The sequence below is a fragment of the Giraffa tippelskirchi genome, chromosome 10 (assembly GCF_054371585.1).
Source record: "Giraffa tippelskirchi isolate mGirTip1 chromosome 10, T2T-mGirTip1v1.2.pri, whole genome shotgun sequence".
Lineage (NCBI taxonomy): Eukaryota > Metazoa > Chordata > Mammalia > Artiodactyla > Giraffidae > Giraffa > Giraffa tippelskirchi.
The window spans coordinates 6387642-6407988 of record NC_137284.1 but is presented as its reverse complement, the minus strand read 5'-3'; the positions used below and the strand labels follow the sequence as shown (position 1 = coordinate 6407988).

General features: G+C 51.9%; 1 protein-coding gene across 8 annotated transcripts; it reads left to right on the top strand.

The window, feature by feature from the left end:
* The first annotated feature begins 8120 nt into the window (after window positions 1–8120).
* On the top strand, window positions 8121–18641 carry PELI3 (pellino E3 ubiquitin protein ligase family member 3). 8 transcript variants are annotated; one of them, XM_081532135.1, is made up of 8 exons: window positions 8121–8238; window positions 9384–9536; window positions 10073–10144; window positions 12520–12649; window positions 13495–13596; window positions 14520–14714; window positions 15028–15216; window positions 16888–18641. In XM_081532135.1, exons 2-8 carry the CDS (start codon window positions 9385–9387, stop codon window positions 17428–17430), a joined length of 1383 nt encoding a protein of 460 aa, XP_081388261.1. In that variant the 5' UTR covers window positions 8121–8238; window position 9384; the 3' UTR covers window positions 17431–18641. The 8 variants fall into 8 exon arrangements, with proteins under 8 accessions (XP_081388261.1, XP_081388260.1, XP_081388263.1 ...); XM_081532134.1 differs by having other exon boundaries at window positions 16861–18641; XM_081532137.1 differs by lacking the exon at window positions 10073–10144.
* Window positions 18642–20347: the final 1706 nt, after the last annotated feature.

Genomic DNA, 20347 nt, shown 5'->3' with positions numbered 1-20347 from the left:
CCTGGGTCAGGGAGTTCCCTTGGAGAAGGGTATGGCATCCCACTCCAGTATTCTTGCCTAGAGAATTCCATGGACAGACTATGGGGTCGCAAAGAGTGGGACACAACTGAGCGACTAACACACTTTAGATTTTATGAGCTGGATAATTTCATAGGCTAATGAGGCGGAGGATTGTTCCAACTTTTCTGGAGAAGGGGCAGAGAGTTCTAGGAATTGGGTCACCCCCTACTTTTTGCCCTTTTATGGTCACCCTTGGGACTGTCATGGCACCTGCGGGTGTGTCATTTAGTGTTCTGATGTGTTACAATGAGACTATACTGATGCTCAAGGTCTAGTGGAAGTCAACTCATCTGCCATCTTGGACCTAGTTGGTTCTAACCAGTGAATGTTGTGTCCTCGGTGGCTGTCAATCTTTTAAATGTTGTGCTCTGTCTCCTTCCTGTCTCACAGCAACCATTTTTATATGAGATGATCCTGCCTATTTGTAGTTGACTGGTTAGGAGCAAGCATATCCCCCAAGCTGGGTCAAAGTTTTTCCCACTGTAATCTTTTATTAAAAGTTAGAAATTCTGGGGAATTCCCTGGCAGTCCAGTGGTTAGAACTCCATGCTTTTACTGCTGAGGACAGGGGTTCAATCCCTGGTCAGGGAACTAAGATCCCACATGTTGTAGCAAAAAAAAAAAAAATAGAAATTCCATTCTCAGTCTGGACTGGCTTCTTGAAAGGAGAGGATATCAAAACTTGGGAGATGCAGGGTAGCCACTTCCTACCTCAGGCCATGTATGTTGGTGATGTCAACATACAGAGAGGTAAAGAGACAAGAAATGGGGAGAGACAATTCCTTCTGGGCTACCGATGTCTGTTCCCACTCTTCAGGAAGGACTGCATTCAGGTTTCTAGAGGTGTAGGTCAGAGTTCTTTTTTTCTTATTTATATATTTTTTAAAATTTTATTTACTTTTTAAAATTAGAGGATAATTGCATACAATATTGTGTTAGTTTCTGCAGTACAACAATATGAATCAGCTAGAAATATACATATATCCCCTCCCTCTTGAGCCTCTCTCCCACACACCCCACCTCCACCACACACACACCCAGGTTCTTAATTTCAAGCAGAAGCCAATTCTGGACAATCTAAGCAGAAAGAAAATTTATGAAGGATACTGAGTAACTCACAGAGTCTCCAGGCTGTGCAGGGAACTAGGCGCTATAGCCAGGCAAGTGGGAACACACCCAAAATCATGCCACAGAACTGTTCTGAGAAGACAGAACTGCCCCCATTGTGTACAGCATCTTCACCACTGGCACCATGGACAGAGGGCTGCAGATTCTGCAGCTGGAACGACTTCCACTGCTACTTCTGAAATTGGACCTAGCCACTGTCTCCACCACATCCACTTCTTCAGGAAATAGCATCTGATTCAGTCGGAAGCAGGTGCTTCTGACCAGAAGAATCTAAAACATGTGTCTGCACCCATGGGGTCACAGAGTTGGACATGACAGAGTGACTGAGCGCACACACACGTGTAAGTAAATTTTTCACAACCTAGGATGGAAGAGGCAGTTCTTATATCCAGTGGCAAAGCAGTTACCAATTATCCTGCAGTGTCTCTTGAGACTTGGGTAACTGCCCACTGTGGGTGAAGCTTTGTCATAGCAAAACCAATTTTCCATGATTCTCCAACTCTACAGGAGAGAAAGGCTGTCTCTGAATCTCCATTCCAAATTCCCAACAGACAGGATGTGACTGGCCCAGCCTGGGTCAGGTTGGCATCCTTACTCCCTTCAGCTGTGGCCAGGGGATGATGTCACAGAGACAAAAATGATTGCTGGCGATGCACCATTGGGGATTAGGGAGAAGTAGGTTCATTGGTGTGACCAAAAGTGAGTACTTAATAACACTGTTGATCAGTGGGTAAATGAAATAAATCAAGCTATCAAGACTTCAAGTTCTATCAAGACTTGAGGGGCCCTTCTTAGCCCCTCTCCTGGTTTTTGCTTCTCTCTGTGCACTCACTCTTACCAGCTTTCTCAGCTCCCTGGGTTCCTCTTCACTGATTCTGGCCTTGGCTACCACAGTCTCACCAGTCTCCTCCACATCCTGACCTTTCAGCTAGAACTACTCCTTACCCATTCACATTGCAGAATGTGGAGGTTTGATCGAACAAACTCATCTTATTTTAAACACTTTTCTTGTAAAATATGATAAACACACCAAAAGTTCATACAATATAAACGTACAGCTTAATAAGCATTATAAAGCAAGCACTTGGGTGAGTGCTACTCAGTCAACAAACCAAACAGCACCCTGGACAGCAGCCCAGAGCACCAGCTATGCTCCTTCCAGGTTAAAACCTCTCCGCCTAATTTTTATGCCCTTAACTTCCTCACCTTTCTTTAGTTTTGCCACCAAAATAGGCATCCTGAATTGATACGGCTTGGTTTGGACAACTTTTAAGATTTACACCAATACAATTATAGAGTATGAATTCTGATACTTAGTTTCTTTCGCTCAATGTCATATTTGTTTTGTTCTAGCTGGTTCTTTTTTTAGGAAAAGCTGTATTGAGATATGGGGCATACCTGGTTGCTCAGTGGTTAAGAATCTGCCTGCCAATATCTGAGATGTAGGAGATGCAGTTTCAGTTCCTGGGTCAGGAAGATCCCCTGGAGGAGGAAATGGCAACCTGCTCCAGTATTCTTGCCTGAAAAATCCCATGGATGAAGGAGTCTGGAGGGCTAAAGTCCAGGGGTCACAAAAAGTCAGACATGACTAAGCATAAAGCATATATTGAGATATAATTCACATATTATAAATTCACCCATTAAAATGTGCAGTTAGTAGTTTTGGTATATTCACAGATACATGTAACCATCACCACAGCAATTTTGAAACATTTTCATTACCTCAAAGAGAAACTCATGCACTTTAGCTATCATTCCACCATCCCTCCTTAGCTAAGGAACCACAACTCCATTTTCTGCCTCTATATATTCTTCCATTCTGACATTTCTTATAAATGAAATCATATAAGATGTGGTCTTTTGTGACTGACTTCTTTCACTTAGCATATTATTTTCAAGGTTGTAGCATATATCTGTACTTTGTTGCTTTTTATGACCAAATAATATTCCACTGTGTAGATATACATTTTGTTTATCCATTCAACAATTGAACATTTGAGTTGTCCACATTTCGGCTATTATAAATAATGCTGCCATTGACATTTGTGTACAAGTTTTTGTGTAGACATATGTTTTCATTTCTCTTGGGTCTCTCCCTAGGAGTGGAATTGCAGGGCCACGTGGCAACAATGTTTAATTGTTGGAAGCAGCTCTGGACTGTTCTCCTAAGTGGCTACTCCATTTACAGTCCTACTGTCAGTGTGGGAGGATGTCAATTTCCCCACATCCTGACAATATCTGCCTGGTTTGCTTTTTCCTTGTCTATGTGTCATCCATTCCTGTTTCTTTGCATGATTTACAATTTCTTGATGGATATTGAAGATTTTAGATACTACATTGTGGCAACTTGGCACTTGCCCCACCCCAAGGGCTTGCTATTGTTATTTGCTTGTTTGGTGACTGAGCGGATTATTTTTTTTTAATATTTATTTATTTGGCTGTACTCGGTCTTAGTTGTGGCTTAGATGTGGGATCTAGTTCCCTGACCAGGGATCAAACCTGGCCCCTTGCATTAGGAGTGTGGAGTCCTAGCTACTGGACTACCAGGGAAGTCTGTGTGTGGATTATTTTAGTGAATCCAGCCCCCCTTCCCTCTGCCTGAGTTTAAAGCCTCTGTCCTTGGTTCTCAGGGAGGGCAGCTTTGTGCACCTCCACCCACAGTCACCTGGAAAGACTGTGATTTGGGTTGGGCTTTCCTGGACTGACTCTTTCCCTGACCACAGCCAGCTATTAAACTCCACTCATTGACAGCTAGTTCTCTATTGTTTCCAACAATGTCCTAGAACATAAGTTGTTCCACAAACAGATCCAATCAAAATTTGGACAGTAAAGGAATAGGGTTTGGATGCCTAAATCTATCTGAGGGGTCTATCTTTTTCTAGCACCATCCTCCTATCTACAATGAGACTTCAGTCAGAGCCCAGCATCTTAGCTCTTCCTTATTCTCTCCTTTCCAAATCTTTCAGGCCAGAAAGAGTTTGTTGTTGGTTGGCTTGTTTATTTGTTTTCAACATGCTTTCTTCACTAGATGCACAAATATTCTTCAAAACTGTTTATGCCTGTGTCTGGGCACTTGAACCCAAGAGTAAAGAAATACAGAGGACTTCCCTGATGGTTTGGTGGCTAAGACTCTGTGCTCTAAATGCAGGGGTCCTAGGTTCAATCCCTGGTAAGGGAACTAGATTGCTTATGCTATTTTAGTTGCCTGCTAAAACTAGGACCTGGCACGGCCAAACAAAACTTTTTTTTTTTTCAAGAAAAAATACGGGCTGTATTTTGCTCTTTTCTTTGTTCACTTTTAAAAAAGCAGTAGGGTCATGATCTAGATTGGAGAGAGAAGGGAGGGGCTGAAAAGATTTTCAAAACAATACATCAACTTTTATCCCACTTCAGGTAGGTACTCTTTTTATTTCCATTTTATAAATACAGGAAGTGAAGCATAGAGAGATTAAGAAGTTGAAGTTCTTAGGACAGAGCCTGGAACTTAGAGCCAGAAGCCAAGGCTGGGACTTGAAAATCTATGTCTGTTCGTGGTGTTCCAACTCACCCTTCCTCTCCCTATCCTGGAAAATGTGATGCTGCAATCAGGCCCATCCCATGATTCCAGAGGTCCCTCCTGGTCTGGCTGTGCCCAGCAGCCAGACTCCTAGCCCAGTGCTTGACCACAGAAGAAATCTCTGCCTCTTGGGACAAAGCCTTTGAACCTCTCTTAGCCCTTCCTGCCATCTGGTGTCAGGTGGTAGCACTGGAGCTCTGGTCAAACCTCAGTTCCACACCCGTCTGCCTCTGTGACGTGGCTGTATCGTAATTCACTATATGTTCACAGAGGGCCTGCTTTGGCAGGCAATGTTCTGGAAGCTGGGAGTGCAAAGGGGCGTAAGACTGTCCCAGTGTCCCCCTGTCCTATTGCAGATATGTGTACCTGGTATGCAGGTAGGGAATCAAGGATGGGAGTGATCCTGTGGAGCAGGATTTGTATGACCTGCTGCCAGGAGCCCAGCAGTCCAGCCTGCTCAGGAACTGGTGGCCTCTCAGGGAGTTGCTCTTTGATTAGTGGGTGCTTTTGTCCTCAAAGGGTGTGCTGTCGGCTGCTTTCTCGTTTCATCTGGCTGCTGGAGCCCGAGAACAGTTGGCAAAGCAGTTGGTATCTTGGACTATTTTTAGATGGAAGAGTTAGTGGGGTGTGTTCATGTGGTAAGACCCAGGAGGAGTCTTGAAGATTGGCAGCTTCATAAACAACAAGTTGCGGGGAAAGGAGAGGAGGTGTGCTCCTCCATAGTGTGTGGGCCAACTTTCACTTGTTTTTCTTGATGTGGGGGTCAAAGAATGCCTCCTCTGTGTAGCTTTCCTTGATTTCTTCAGTAAAACATGCACTCTAAAGGTGCAAATTAAAGGTCTACCCTCTGGGCTTCCCCCAACTCTTGGTTATTGTTTTGCCCAAAGTTTTACTTTTGTTTTAGGTTTGAAGGATTTTTTAACAAAAGAAACCACTTATTACACACTCATAAACAATTTCAATATTTAATAGAGGATTATTTTACTTAATTTCAATATACAGTCATTAAAAGAAAAAAAATAGAAACAACGGAGAGAAGTAATTGCATCTACATTACCAAATTGGGCCAACAACCTACATTAAGACTTCAACAGCACTGGGAAGTTCCTTGTTAACAGTAATCTGGGGGGACTTCCCTGGTTCAGTGGTTAAGATGCCACCCTCCCAATGCAGGGGTTGCCAGTTCAATCCCTGGTCAGGGAACGAAGATCCCACATCCCACGTGGCCAAAAAAAAAAAAAAATACTGATAGAACTGTGCTTTGCATGTAGCAAAATAAAATAAATATTAAAAAAACAAACAGTAATCTGGAGTCCCAGCTGGGAAAGTGTCCAGGGTGGTGTGTCCACTCTAAAGGTGAGACTTCAAATTGCAGTTTGGGGGCTCCTGCTTATAATCCCAGGCCACAAACTAACATCATCATCAGTTTGCGCACAAAAATGCAGGTCTGGTTTAACTTTAACAATGCTGTTTGTTTCACCAATAGGATTTCATTAGACCCTGGGGGGTTGGCCAGAACTCCAGGGACTTAAGAATTTCCGAGACCCACTCCCTTTCTTATCTAAAGTCCACCTGACTTCCTGTGTTTGCAGGCAGGCACAGAATCTAGGCAGTGTCTAAGCAGGTAAGAAGCAGGTCATGATGCTGAAAACTCAGCTTCTGTGAACACCAGTGCAGAATCAAATCTCAGAAACAGAGTTTTGGGTAAACTAGAAAAGGATAGCTTTGTTGCTTTGCCAGGCAAAGGGGGACAGAGCAGGCTACTGCCCTCCAAACCAAGTGACAAGTTTTACAGTAAAAGAGGGTGTGATCAGCTCATGGACATTCCTCTGATGGGTTGGTGGTGAGGTAAGTAGGTGTCAACATTATCAACCTTCAGGTTTAACTGGTCTATGGTCTACACGTTTGCAGGGAGCATAGCATAACTTCTCCCACCTGGAGGGGGTTTCAGTTTCTGCAAAATAGCTCAAAGATATTGTTGTGCATATCCTTTGATGGGGAAACCTGCCCCAAGGCTCCTGTTGAATGCATGTTTCTCCTTGGTCTCACATCCCCTCCCTTCCCTAACCAATTGCTCGAATCTGTCATTGGAACTCAGGGAAGGTAATGGAGGCTGAATAAATGCTGTTCCCCATAATCAAAGAAATGGGGGGCACAAAAGGCCTTGTGCCCAGGAGCCCCACAGGCCCTGGACAGTATCAGTCAGAGGCCTGTTCTCCAGCTTCTGAAGCCTGAGCAAGACTTCCTCCATTTAAATTTCCCTAACAGTTACAGTTCCAAACAGGCCAAGAGATAATGAGCTGTAGGGCTCTTACCTGATGCATCTCTGGGTCTCTCCTGCTCTGCACCTCTGAGTGCCCTCTTGCCATCCTGTGGTCCCGAGTCATAGCAACAAGGTATATAGAAGCTATGAGTCCAGACTGGAGTCACACAGGTGAGATCCACTCTTGGTCCCTTTCTAGGAAGATAACCACGACCAGATTAGATTCCTAAATCAGATTAGATTCCTAGGTCAAATTCCTAAATCTCTGTTTTCTCATCTGCAAAATGAGTGGTTATAGTGTCTGTCTCCCAAGAATCAAAGGGCTTATTTTGTTCAAAGCACAGCCCATAGCACCTGCCACAGACTAACAGATGAGATCTCTTGCAAGCCCAGGCCCTAAGGGGTCTCCATCCTCTCTGTGGCACCTCCGGTGGTGTGCGCAAGCTGGCGGGCGGGAGGGAGGCATTCCTGGACACCGGGGGGGAGCCCAAACCCAGCCGGCGGTCGCCCAGTAAGTAGTCCAGCTGGGCTGGAAGACAGGTCAGACGCAGCGGCTTTCCTCTGCCTCCCTGCTGATGCATACCCGTCCCTCCGTCTCTAGTATTTCCATTCTCTCTCTCCTTCCCGCCCCTGCCTCTCTCCTCTAATTCCACAGTTTCCCCATCTGGAAGGCGGGGTCTCAGGCAAGAGGTGCAGAGTCCCTGGCCTAAGGGGCCTCCAGCCCAGGAGGGGAAGGTGCTAGACTGCGATGAGGGAGAGGGCGCCAGGGTCTCAAGAAGAACCTGGGAGGCTCCAGAAACCAGGGCGGGGTCTGGGGAACCCGAACTGGAGAAGGGGGTCTCAAAGACTTACCTGGGAGTCCCAGATCACGCGAAGTTGGGAGAGAGCGTTCCTAAAGCAGAGTGGTGGGCGTGGCTTCCAGGGGCCCAGGCGGCGGGGCTCGATAAGGGGCGTAGTCTCCTGAGAAAGGGCGGGGCTCCGCCGACTGGGGCAGAGCTTAGCCGCAAAAGGCGGAGTCTCGACGGGCGGGGCTTCCATGGGGCGGGGCATAGGGACAGGGGGCGGAGCGTGACTGTTTGCGCTCGTACCCCTCCCCCGGCCCCGGGTGTCCCCGTGACAAGGCAGCGCGGAGCCGCCGCCGGCCGGGCCCATCCCGCCGCAGCGGCCCCTGGGCCGAGCAGGGGCGAGGCACAGAGGGAGCAGCGCCAAGCGGGGACCAGAGCGCGGCCAGGTGAGCCCGCCGAGGCGGAGGGGGCGGGGGCTTCGCCGGGCGGCCCCAACAGACGCTGGGGGCGTGTTTGAGTGTCAGGGTGGCGCGGGGTACTCGGTCCGAGGGCGGGCGGCTGTGGCTGTTTGCGCGATCGCGCCTGCTGTCGCGGGTCTAGGGTGGGCTCTGCGCCCGTCCGGGCACCGCTCGCGGGGCTCCGGTTGTGCGGGACTGTGTGCGTGCGCGCGCGTGTTTGTGTGGAGGGGCCGCTGGCTGTGTCTGCGTATGTCGCTGGGCTGTCATTGTGCCCGCCCCGGGCGCGGGGCGCCGGCCTGCCCCGGCGCAGTCCCTCCTGCGCGGGGATGTTTTCCAAACAGGCTTCCTGCGGAGACGGGCTCTGCTGCAGCCCAAGCGGGAGGGGGGAGCGCCGCCCCCACAGGCCTCCAGAGACCTGAGCGGCCCGGGGACTGCAGGCTGACACCTGAGGGAGGCAGAGGGGCGCACCTGGGAGGGGTCCAGAGCCCTGTCCGCAGGGTGAGGACAAGATGGGGAGACTGAGGCAGATGAATGGAGAGGTAGAGGTGCCCAGACAGGCGGAGGTGGGGAGGAGGGTGGGTAGAGAGGTGGCGAAAAGGACAGCGGCGCGGACAGAGAGTCATTGAGAAAACAGACAGACAGATAGAGGCCTAGACCAGCAAAGGGGCAGAAAGATTAAGATGGATAGGTAGATTCCAAAAACCTGACAGAAGGGTTCCTCAGAGGTCCTGGGGCTAAGAGCCAAACCCAGGAACTGAATGTAAGATGAGCAGTAGGGGCCCCCAACTCCTGGGGTGCTTTTCTTCCAAGCACATCCCAGACAGAGGTCCTGCCAAAAAGAAGCTTCTGGCCACCCCAAGTTGAGCCATCCCTCTGGCTCTGCCAAATATTCTGACCCTCTGATTGGGCAGCTCCTCCCTCTTGGTTCCACCCCATCCATCTCCCTTCCCTGGTATCCCAGCAACGCTGACAGTTTAGGGGAGGCAGAGGTGAAGTGGTTGCCATAGCAACAGAGTGGGTGAAAGGTCACTCTGGTCTTAGCCTAGGTGGCCTGCAGCAGGCTGGAGCTGGCATTGAGGGGGGTTGGGGTGGGAGGCTGCAAAGCTCTTTTTCTCTTCTCCCACTCTGCCCAGAATGGTGCTGGAAGGAAACCCTGAAGTGGGGTCTCCCCGAACCTCAGATCTCCAGCACCCGGGGAACCAGGGCTCTTGCGTGCTCTCTTCTCCCGGTGAAGATGCACAGCCAGGGGAGGAGCCCATCAAGTATGGCGAACTCATCGTTCTGGGGTGAGCCTCCCTCGTCCGAGGGGGCGGGGCACCAGGCATCCCACAGGACAGCCAAGCCAAGGGTCCCAGCTCTCCCCATTTACAGCCTTCTGCTGTTTGTACCTCCTCACCTTCCCGGCTGAGAGACCAAGTTGAACAAGCCCACTTCAATTCACGATTGTTATTGTATCTTCCCATTTTTCATAAATTACTGAGACAACTCTGCCCACCCAAGTTTCTGAACGGAAGAAAGTAGCACCAGCTGCCTTTTATAAAACACCTCCTGTGAGCAGTCTGGGATGAACTCTGGTTCTCCAGCAAAACTGCTTGGTTCAAATCCTGCCTCTGTAAGTTGCATAACTTCCTTGTGCCTCCGTTTTCCCACTTACCAGTAGGGGTGATGATAATGATAATACCTCAGAGGGTTTTTGGAAGGAACAAATGAGGTGATTTCTGTAAAGCACGTAGCACAGTGCCTGGCCCGCGTCAAGTGTTCTGGGAGGCAGGCCTGTGCCAAGCCCTTTCATGGACATTACTTCATTTCAATCTTCACAAAGATGCTGTGAGGAAGGAGGTGAGGAAACCGAGGCTCAGAGAGGGGAAGTGGCTGGCTCAAGGGCACACAGCTGGTAAGTGGCAGGGCTGAGATTTGGACCCAGGTCTTTCTTACTCTAGGTCTAGTGCACTTTTACTAAGCAACAGCTGACCCTTGTGCTACAGATGAGGAAACGGAGGCCAGGAGACAGGAAGCAATGTGAGCTGGTGGCTGAGTAGACCTCATCCGTTTCTGGTCTTCGCCTGACCAGGATGCTTGCCCCGTGTATAGATCCCTCTCCTTCCTCCCTTCTGTGCCTCCTTTTGGCCTCTCTCTCTGCCCTGAAGAGAGTATCTGATAAACTATATCACTGTGATGACTATTTAGAAATAATAATGGCTATGTTTATTGACATGTACATGCCATGTGCTTTTATTTTTATTTTTTAGTAATAATAATCATAGATAACATTTATCAAGGGCTTGTTAAATATATGCCAAACTCTGTGCCAAGCATCTTAAAATGCTTTATCCATTTAGCTCTCATAATGAAACTGTGAAGTACACCCCCCCAAAATTAGCCCCATTTTATAGAGGTTATAGGGCTTCCCAGGTGGCACTAGTGGTAAAGAACCTGCCTGCCAATGCAGGAGACATAAGAGACACGGGTTCGATCCCTGGGTCAGGAAGATCCCCTGGAGGAGGGCATGGCAACCCACTCCAGTTATTCTTGCCTGGAGAATCCCAGGGACAGAGGCGCCTGGCAAGCTGGAGTCCACAGGGTCACACAGAGTCGAACACTACTGAAGTGACTTAGCAGGCACAGAGGTTATACGATAAGCAGAAGAGCCAGGATTTAAGTCAGGTCTGTCTGAGCCCTCAGCGTGTGTCCTGAACTGCCTTACAAGGGCAAAAGTGATGCCCCTCTCAGGGGTGCTTGCATCAGAAAAGCAACCACTTGGGGATTCCCTGGCGGTCCAGTGGTTAGGACTCCACGATTTCACTGCTGAGGGCCCAGGGTTTGATCCCTGGTTGGAGAACTAAGATTGTACAAGTCATGTGGCACTGCCCGCTTCCCCCCTCCCCCCCTCAAAAAAGAAAGCAACTGCTTCATGTCCCAAAGGAAGAGCTGGAATCACAGCTGGGAATGAGGCCACTGATGAGGGAGAGCTCAGACCTAAGGCGACAGGCCCTCTTGAGTGCCATCTGTTCTCCACAGAGCAGTGAAGCCCCACACCGGCTGGACATCAGAGCCACCCGGAGAGCACATTGAAAAATACCCACTGACAATCTCATCCCAAACCTACAGAATCAGAATCTCCCCTTGTGCGTCCAGAGAAGATTCTGACTCAAGGGGTCCTTGGCTGTGTTTGGCAGCTATTCATCCTTTTCACTCTCTGCTGCCAAACCTGGCTCCCCAGTGCTTATGGAATAAAGTTCAGAATGCTCTTCCTGGTGTTCAGGGCCCTCCCTGAACAGTCATTTTCCCCAACTGCACTCTCCCACCCAAGTCATCACTCTTATCTCACCAAACCCTGCTCGCCACAGAGCCTTTCCTCAGGGTAAGCCCTCCTTACTGAGAATCTTCTGCAAAAGAGCCTGGAGTCAGACAGATGTGAGGTCAAATCTAGACTTTTCCCACTTCCTAGCCTGGGACCTCAGGCAAGTCATTTTACCTCCCTGAGCCTCAGTTGGCCTCATTTGTAAAATGAGAAGAAAGATAGAAAGATACTTGCCTGGCAGGACGTTACACAGATTCCATTAGGTAATTAATAATGTGAAGCACCAGGAACACAGGAGGCTCCGGTTCATGGTAGCGATCAAGGTTATGAGTCACCCCATCTTTGCCTTCTACAATCTGGACAAGGCTGGAAAGAAGAAATTTGATATGTATGGATATGTAGAGGTAGTGGCTTTGTGGGTCTGTTTTTTTTCCTCCTTTCTGGTTTCCAGTAGTACTTGTGATATAATAAATGACAGTTTGCTAAAGGTGACTCCTTTCTAGTTCTTCAAGGCCTGGTATAGGTGTCCCCTTGCTTAGAAACCTGCTCCTGGGGTCAGAATTCTTTTCTCCTGTCTCTAAGCCTGGGACACACTTGGCTTGTGCCTGGGTCAGGGCAGGTGGCATCCAGGTTCCTCAAAAAACTTAGGGCAAGGAACTGACCTGTGGTATGTCACCTGTACCACCCAAGCACCTAGTGCCTGACCGGGCATGGTTCAGGAGCCCAGAAAACACTGGTTAATTGAATGAAAACCCTTTTGAAGATCTTCTGACCACCCCGCCCCACCCCCCACCTCACTCCTCCAAGGCACCAATTTGATAGAGTAGGGTCTTCTAGCTGGTGGTTCTAGGGCTTGTTTATTAAGGCAGGATCTGCCCAGAAGTTGGTGGTTCCTCCTAGTCTCTCGGGGGCTCACCTTCTGTCACTCTCTCCCTGCAACTTTTTCTTCTTAACGCCCCCATCCACAGCTACAATGGGTGTCTGGCAAGTGGGGACAAGGGCCGCCGCCGAAGCCGCCTGGCGCTGAGTCGCCGGCCACATGCCAACGGAGTGAAGCCAGATGTCATTCACCACATCTCAACGCCGCTCGTCTCCAAGGCAAGCAGCTTGTCCTAGCAGACCTGGGTGCCAGTCTTCCCAGTCCTACCTGCCCACGGCCCCGCCAGAGTAGGAGAACCCACGTGTCTTCACTCACGACCCTGGGAAACCAGAGGATGGGGCTGGTGGGAGACTCCTCGCAGTGTGTCGAAGCTTGCAAAGTATTTCCTGGACCACTAGATCCCATCTCTTGGGGGGAAGTGGTCAACATCATTTTAGAGGCAGCCAAGGCTCCGGGAGGGGGTGTGACAATCGCACAGCAATGACAAAGGCAAAGCCTTTGGCTTCGGAGGGTTAGGGTTGTAGTTCAGGCTCTGCTGTTTCCAGTCATTTGACATCTGACCAGTTTCTTCTCCTCTCTGAGCTGCGGTTCCCTCAACAGTAAAATGGGAATGGTAACCATGCCTCCTTTGGGAAGCTGTAGGGATCAAATAAGGGCTTCTCCAATGGCTCAGTGGTAAAGAACCCGCCAGCAATGCAGGAGACAGAAGAGGCGGGTTCGAAGAGGCAGGTTCAATCCCTGGGTTGGGAAGATCCCCTGGAGAAGGAAATGGCAACCTACTCCAGTAGTCTTGCCTGGGAAATCCCATGGGCAGAGGAGCCTGGCAGTCTACGGTTCATGGGGTTCCGAAGAGTCTGACATGACTGAGCGATGACCATGCACACGGGGATCAAATAAGATAACCCGTGTAAAGGGCTGGCGGCAGAGTTCGACCTCTGTAAGCGGTGGAACCACCCCTTCCCTGGGAGTGGCTGCTGGATGTCAGGCTCCAGCTTCTGTTTCAGAAGATCACACTTCTCCTGGCCACATCCCCAGAGACATGACTTCTCCTTTCTGTCCCCAGGCACTGAGCAACCGTGGCCAGCACAGCATCTCATACACACTGTCCCGGAGCCACTCGGTCATCGTCGAGTACACGCATGACAGCGACACAGATATGTTCCAGGTACGTTCAGGCGCCTCCACAAGCCTCCTGGCCACTGGGCCACCAGGCCTAGATGCTCAGCTCTGCAGGTGTCCTGGGGGAGGCTGGTGGACCAAAGGCCAGGGGGGCAGGTGCTTTGGGGTCCTCAGTGCAGCAGACCACTCTTCAGACGAGGAAGCAGGACGCCTGAGGGAGGGCTTTGACTTCCCAGTCACACAGCAAGTCAGTGGCTAGATCAAGACTCGCACCCAAGCCTGGACTCCTGGGCTGTGGGAGACGTACAGGTTAGGGGTTCAGAGTGTGGTGTGAGAGTCCTACTGCTTGGCCTCGCTCCCAGCTCTGTCAGTTAGTAGCTGGCCGACTTTGGGCAAGAGTCCCTTAAACTCTCTGGGCCTTGGTTTCCTCATCTGTAAAGTGGGGCTCATTACAGTCCTACCACATGGCATCATTGGGAAGGTTAACTGAGATCTGCACACGAAATGCTTAACATGATATATAGTAAATATTTACTCCAAATTCACTATTTTCTACTACTATTTGAGCCTTCCCAGACTATGGGTGTCAGTTACCCTTTCACTCTTCTATCTGAAAATCAATTAGTTTTTTTTTAATTATTTATTTGGATGTGCCGGGTCTTAGTTGCAGCATGAGGGATCAAATTCCCTGACCAGGGATCAGACCCAGGCCTCCTGCACTGGGGAGCGTGGAGGACTGGACCACTTAGCCACTGGACCACCAGGGAAGTCCTGCAGATCAGCTAATTTTTAATTGAGTGGGGGTGCTTCCCAGAACTGTGGGGGAGACAGAGAAAGAGAAACCCAAACACCAGTGATTGGATGTGGACCTCTGGGGAACTGGGAGGGCATTATCTCCCTGGGGTGGGAAGCCCTTGGCACTGACCTTCGCACACAGCATTCCTGTGCTTGCCCTCCCCTCCCTCACAGATTGGCCGCTCCACGGAGAACATGATTGACTTCGTGGTGACAGACACGTCCCCTGGGGGAGGGGCTGCTGAGGGCCCCTCTGCCCAGAGCACCATCTCCCGCTACGCCTGCCGCATCCTCTGTGACCGCCGGCCACCCTATACTGCCCGCATCTATGCCGCTGGCTTCGATGCCTCCAGCAACATCTTCCTTGGAGTGAGTGAGCCCCCCAGGCAGGGACCAGTGCTGCATCTGAGAGTGAGCCGAGGGGTAGGCTGGGGAGGGGCAGCCTTCAGGGGTGATGGACCAGCCTGCAGTAATAACTACGACCTATGTGGGGATTAGCACCCCCACTTAACAGATGAGCAAAGTGAGGCTCAGAGAGGTCAGGTGATGCCCAAGGTCATACAGTGCCAATTCCAGTCCCTCCAGGCCACCTCTGGGCTCCAGGGTAGAGGGGCAGCACTCCCGGCTTGAGGCCTGCTGGGGGCCACTCAGGGATGTGATCTGATCCCACGTGTGGTCCCAGGAGCGGGCAGCCAAATGGCGGACCCCCGACGGGCTGATGGACGGCTTAACCACCAACGGGGTCCTGGTGATGCACCCAGCAGGCGGCTTCTCTGAGGACTCGGCCCCGGGTGTCTGGCGGGAGATCTCGGTCTGTGGGAATGTGTATACTCTGAGGGACAGCCGCTCGGCACAGCAGCGGGGGAAGCTGGTAGGTGGCCTGTCCACCCTCCTCCCCACCCCCTCGTCCTTCCCGGGGCCCTCCCAATCTGCCCTGCCCCCTGCCCAAGCCAGGAGGTGATCTCCAGTCCTGCCACACAGGGCAGCCCTGACAGGCTCCATGTGGGGGCTCGTGCCATTTGCCCCACTGAGGGGACCAGAGCAGCATCTCCAGGTGTAGCCCAAATACTGCCAGAGGCCCACGGGGTGATGTGAAGCAGCACGCACAAGCAACTGGTACAGCTCCATGCGCTTCTGAGGATGTCAGCAGCTGAAAAACTCACACCCTCTTATGAGGGTGACACTTGGCCCGTGTGTGAACAGTTTATAGCCTGAAGTGCTGGTGGTTTTTAACGTGTCTGTCACGTTCATGCAAGCTTAGCTTTATTCTTTCCCAGCAAGAAAGGGCCTTGGAGTAGTGCTAACACAGGTGATGGGGAACCTAATGTTGGGAGCTGGGAGAGTCCTAGAAAGAGATGGGGCTTGCCCAATGTCCTATGGCCAAGATCCTCAAAGGGGCCATGCAGAGGTTTTCCTAGGTGTGAGCACATGGGACAAGGAGATACCGAGCCTCAAGGAAAAGCATGGCTTATCTTCCCAGGGCCTCCGTTCCACTGGGAGATCTGGGGAAATGTTATTTTGTAAAATTAGGCTTGTGACGCTCTCACTGGGACCCGCTACTTAGCACCTACTATGTCCCAGGCACTGTTCCAAGTTTTCACACTGATTCATGAGAACCACTTGCTACACAGGGAAGTAAAACCCATCTTGAGGATAAGGAAGTTAAGACACGGAGAGGATAAGTTACTTGACCAGCGACACAGAGTTAGTAAACACCGAGGCCAGAATTCACGCCCAGGCTATCTAGCGCTAGAGTCCTTGCTTTTAACCTCAGCCTTTAGGCTTAGGGCTAAGTCCCTGGTGTTTTGGATACAGGAGATTCTGGCCTCTGCCATCAGGGAAGAGCTTGGGAAGATGTTTTAGAAAACTTCCATTTTGGTCCTGGCCTTGTTTTTGGCCAGTATGTGGCATGCAGCATGTGGGATCTTAGTTCCCCGATCAGGGCTCGAACACCCTGCAGGGGAAGCGCAGAGTCTTAACCACTGGACCCCCAAGGAAGCCCCAGTCCAGAGTCCAGGCTTTCTGATTTGACAGATGAAGTGACCAAGGGGCAGGTTCCGCTGAGAGTAAGGCATGATGCCTGCCTGGGATTTTTTTTTGGGGGGGGTGGTGGTGGGCTTGCTGCCTGGCTTGCAAGATAAGATTGAATCTTAGAAGACTTACAAGAATCAGAGATCGAACCTAGGCCCACAGCAGTGGAAGCGCAGAGCCCTAACCACTGAAAGTCCCTGCTAGTTTTTTGGGTTTTGGTTTTCGGGGATGGTGCTTACCTGGGACCATTTTCCTGCTGGCTCACGGGGCTTCTCAGTCTTCTCTGCTCCTCTGCCCCAGCCCTCCCCCTCCTCTGCCCCAGCCCACCTCCTCCTCTGCCTCAGCCAGCCCCGCGGGCATCCAGGGTGCTCCCTCCAGGGGGATTCAGGGGGCTGGACGGGTGGCTTGACAGGGGTGATGGCGGCCGGATGGCTGGGGGTTCAGGAGCCCCTTGGGCACGAAGGCCCCTCTGCTGCCCCTGCAGGTGGAAAACGAGTCCAACGTGTTGCAGGATGGCTCCCTCATCGACCTGTGTGGGGCCACGCTGCTGTGGCGCACGCCGGCGGGGCTGCTGCGGGCGCCCACGCTGAAGCAGCTGGAGGCCCAGCGGCAAGAGGCGAACGCGGCGCGGCCCCAGTGTCCCGTGGGCCTCAGCACCCTGGCCTTCCCCAGCCCGGCGCGCGGCCGCACGGCACCCGACAAACAGCAGCCCTGGGTGTACGTCCGCTGCGGCCACGTCCACGGCTACCACGGCTGGGGCTGCCGACGAGAGCGGGGCCCCCAGGAGCGCGAATGTCCCCTCTGCCGCCTCGTGGGGCCCTACGTGCCCCTGTGGCTCGGCCAGGAGGCCGGCCTCTGCCTGGACCCCGGGCCGCCCAGCCACGCCTTTGCACCCTGCGGCCACGTCTGCTCTGAGAAGACTGCCCGCTACTGGGCTCAGACGCCACTGCCCCATGGCACCCACGCGTTCCACGCCGCCTGCCCCTTTTGTGGGGCCTGGCTCACCGGCGAGCATGGCTGCGTCCGCCTCATTTTCCAGGGGCCGCTGGACTAGGCTCCCCGGGGCCCCTTGCTGCCGCGCCTGCCTGCCCGCCTGGATCCCCCACCTCCAGGGAGCTCTGCATGTGAGACTCTACCTGCTGGCTCATCGCCACGCCAGATGGACGCGTTGGGTGGGCGGTGCCCTTCCCCTCCTAACTTGGGCTCCAGAGGGGGTCCCTGGACCCCCACCCCGGACAGAATGATAGGGCTCTCAGCACCAGCTCTGTCCCGGGCTGATGGAGGGAGGCCCAGCCCTATTGCCCCGGCCCTTCTAGGGGCATCCCACATCATGCCGCCTACACTGTGCCCCTGGGGGAATGAAGGGGCCATGGGTCCCTGACCCCCAGCTTAGGCTGGCTGTGCCCTGAGCCTGCCAACCCAGTTCCAGATAATCACCCCGCCGCTGCTGCCCTGGGTTCCTCTATAAACCTGCTGCTCAGCTGCCCTCACAAATCCGCGTGTCCCGCATGCGTGCAGTGCCTCCAGCCCCCGAGTGAGTGCCAGGTGGGCGGCAGGCTGGGACCGACATCTGCGGATACCCACTGGGGGCTGGACTCCTTGCCAAGTGTTATCTGGGGACACAGAGCTGGTTCCCTGCCTGGTAGAGTTCCCAGTAACTGAACGTCAGACCGGTTGCTGAATGACAGCATGGCTCCCTGTGTGCTAGGGTGAGACAGTCATCAGGAGTCGTGAACCTGGTCTCACGGGGAAAAGTGAAAGTAAGAGAGGCTTCACTGGAGGGGCTTAAGGGCTCTGCCTCGGTGGCCTGCTGGGAATCCCTCCAGGAAAGGGGGTGCTCTAGGCAGAAAGGGGGCTGAGGACAGGCTCAGGTGTAAGTATGCAGGGAACTGGGTGAGGGGGGTCAGAGTGGCTGCAGCATGGGCTGCAGGGGGCAGAAAGGAGGCTAGAACAAGAGGCTGGGGCCGTGCTGACAGGGAAGATGCTGGGTGGAGGTTTGGGTACTCATTTCTGGACAGTCAGGGGTCGAGGAGAGGGAGAGGACTCGCGGTCCAGAGCACTGGCTGTGACAAAAGGGTTACTATCAACCAAATGCCCACTGCGTGCCCTGCACTGTGCTAATGGTAATAATAATGACGTTCATTGAGCACTCCCCAGCCACCAGGCTCTGCTTCTCAGAGGTTTTATTTAATCCTCACAGTAACCTAGGGAAGGAGGTGTTACCATTTCTGTTTACAGGGAGATTAAAGAACATGGTCCAAGTCACACAGTTTCGGAAGTGGTCAAGTCAGATTCTAATCCACAGCTGCCTGCCTGGCCTCAGAGCCTGCCCTCTCCTCTGTGCCACTGGGCAGCTCTCCTTGGATCGGGTGGGAGGAGTTGGGAGGGCAGCCCAGGTAAGGGGAACAGTGTGGGCCAAGGTGTGGCAGGGAAAACACTTGATGACCAATGAGCTGAGCATGGAGGGAGCAGAAACGAAGGAGGGGTGGGAATGTTGGGCTGGTGTCTGGTGGGCCTTTGTTGCCATGGAGATCAAATCTGAACTGGATCCCTATTCATCCTAGCTAAGTGTCACCTCCTCCTGAGAGCCCAGGCAAGCTCCGGATGCTACTGGGGTTGCCCCAGACCTTTCCTGGGACAAGCAAGCTGGAAAGATTAGGTAGATGGAGGTTCTGGAAATATAAAATTCTGAAAAAGAGGCTCTGACTACCAACTCGACCTGGACATCATTCTTAATAGAAGGGAGAGCCTTAGGGATTCCAAGGGGAGGGAACTGCCCCCTTCCACACAGCTGGTTGGAGCCACAGATACCAGACCTGGGGCTGTTGAGAGGACAGAGGGCACTTGCTGGTGGTGAGAGGAGGATGTGATCAGATTCTTGCTTCACACCGCCACAGCGGGGGAGCCCCAGTAAGGATGCTGGGGTGGACATGGGAGCATTGCAACTCCCACACACACACACACACACACACACACACACACAGCAGTAGGAATCCAGCTCTTCCCAGCTCTCTGTTCTCACTCTGTTGGGAACCAGACAGGGGAACACTTGCATGCCATTTCTATCAGGGAATCTCAGACTCTAGAAAGAGAGACAAGCCAAAGGCACAGGTGCCATAAGAGGGAGAACTCAGAGTGTTGGTGGAGGGGGTCAGACAGCTCTGCCCCTTTCCAACTCTTGGAGCCTCAGTTTCTTTAACTGTTAAATGGAAAAACTGTACCTCCATTGCCAGGTGGTTGTGAATGTATGAAGGGCACCTGTAACATAGGATGTACTTAATACTACTTCCTCACCTACCCCTTCTTTATTCCCATGGGAAAGAGCCAAGGCTAGGGGTGGCTCTGACTTCAGTGAGTGGACTGTTGCATGTAATTCTGTGTGTGTGTGCATGTGCGCACACACTTGTGTTGGAGCAGGTGGAGGGGACAATGTGGTGGAAGGCTAGACCCCAGTTCAGAGACACCAGAGGACTTCCTGGGTGGCCTTAGGGAAGTCAGTGAATCCATCAGCCTCTGCTTCCCCATATGTACCCTAGATAAAATTATATCCTATCTCAGGGGTTTTGCAGGAATTAAATGAGATCCTCCATGTCAAGATGCTAGCATAGAACTTCAGGAAGTGCTCTTATTAGCTGTCTTCATGAAAATGTAGCTTGGCTGGGGGTTTCCCAGGAGTACTGGGATCTTTCCTTGGTCTGAGCTGCCTACTGGTGGTGATGGACGGTGCTTCCTCCTTTATCCGTGTGCATGTCAGCCTCTCCCGAGTCAGGGAAGACTTTACACCCGTTTTAAAGACAATAAATATTGAGGCACAGGGAAGAAGAGGGGCAACTTTCTAGGAATATAGACCCATTTATTGAGTTCCTCCCTGTCATGATAATCATCATTAGTGCCAACGGTTAGCACTGTTGTGCCAAACAGGGCCTTGGGCACCTTTTGTGAATGAGAAACTGGTGCGAGTGGTGGACAGC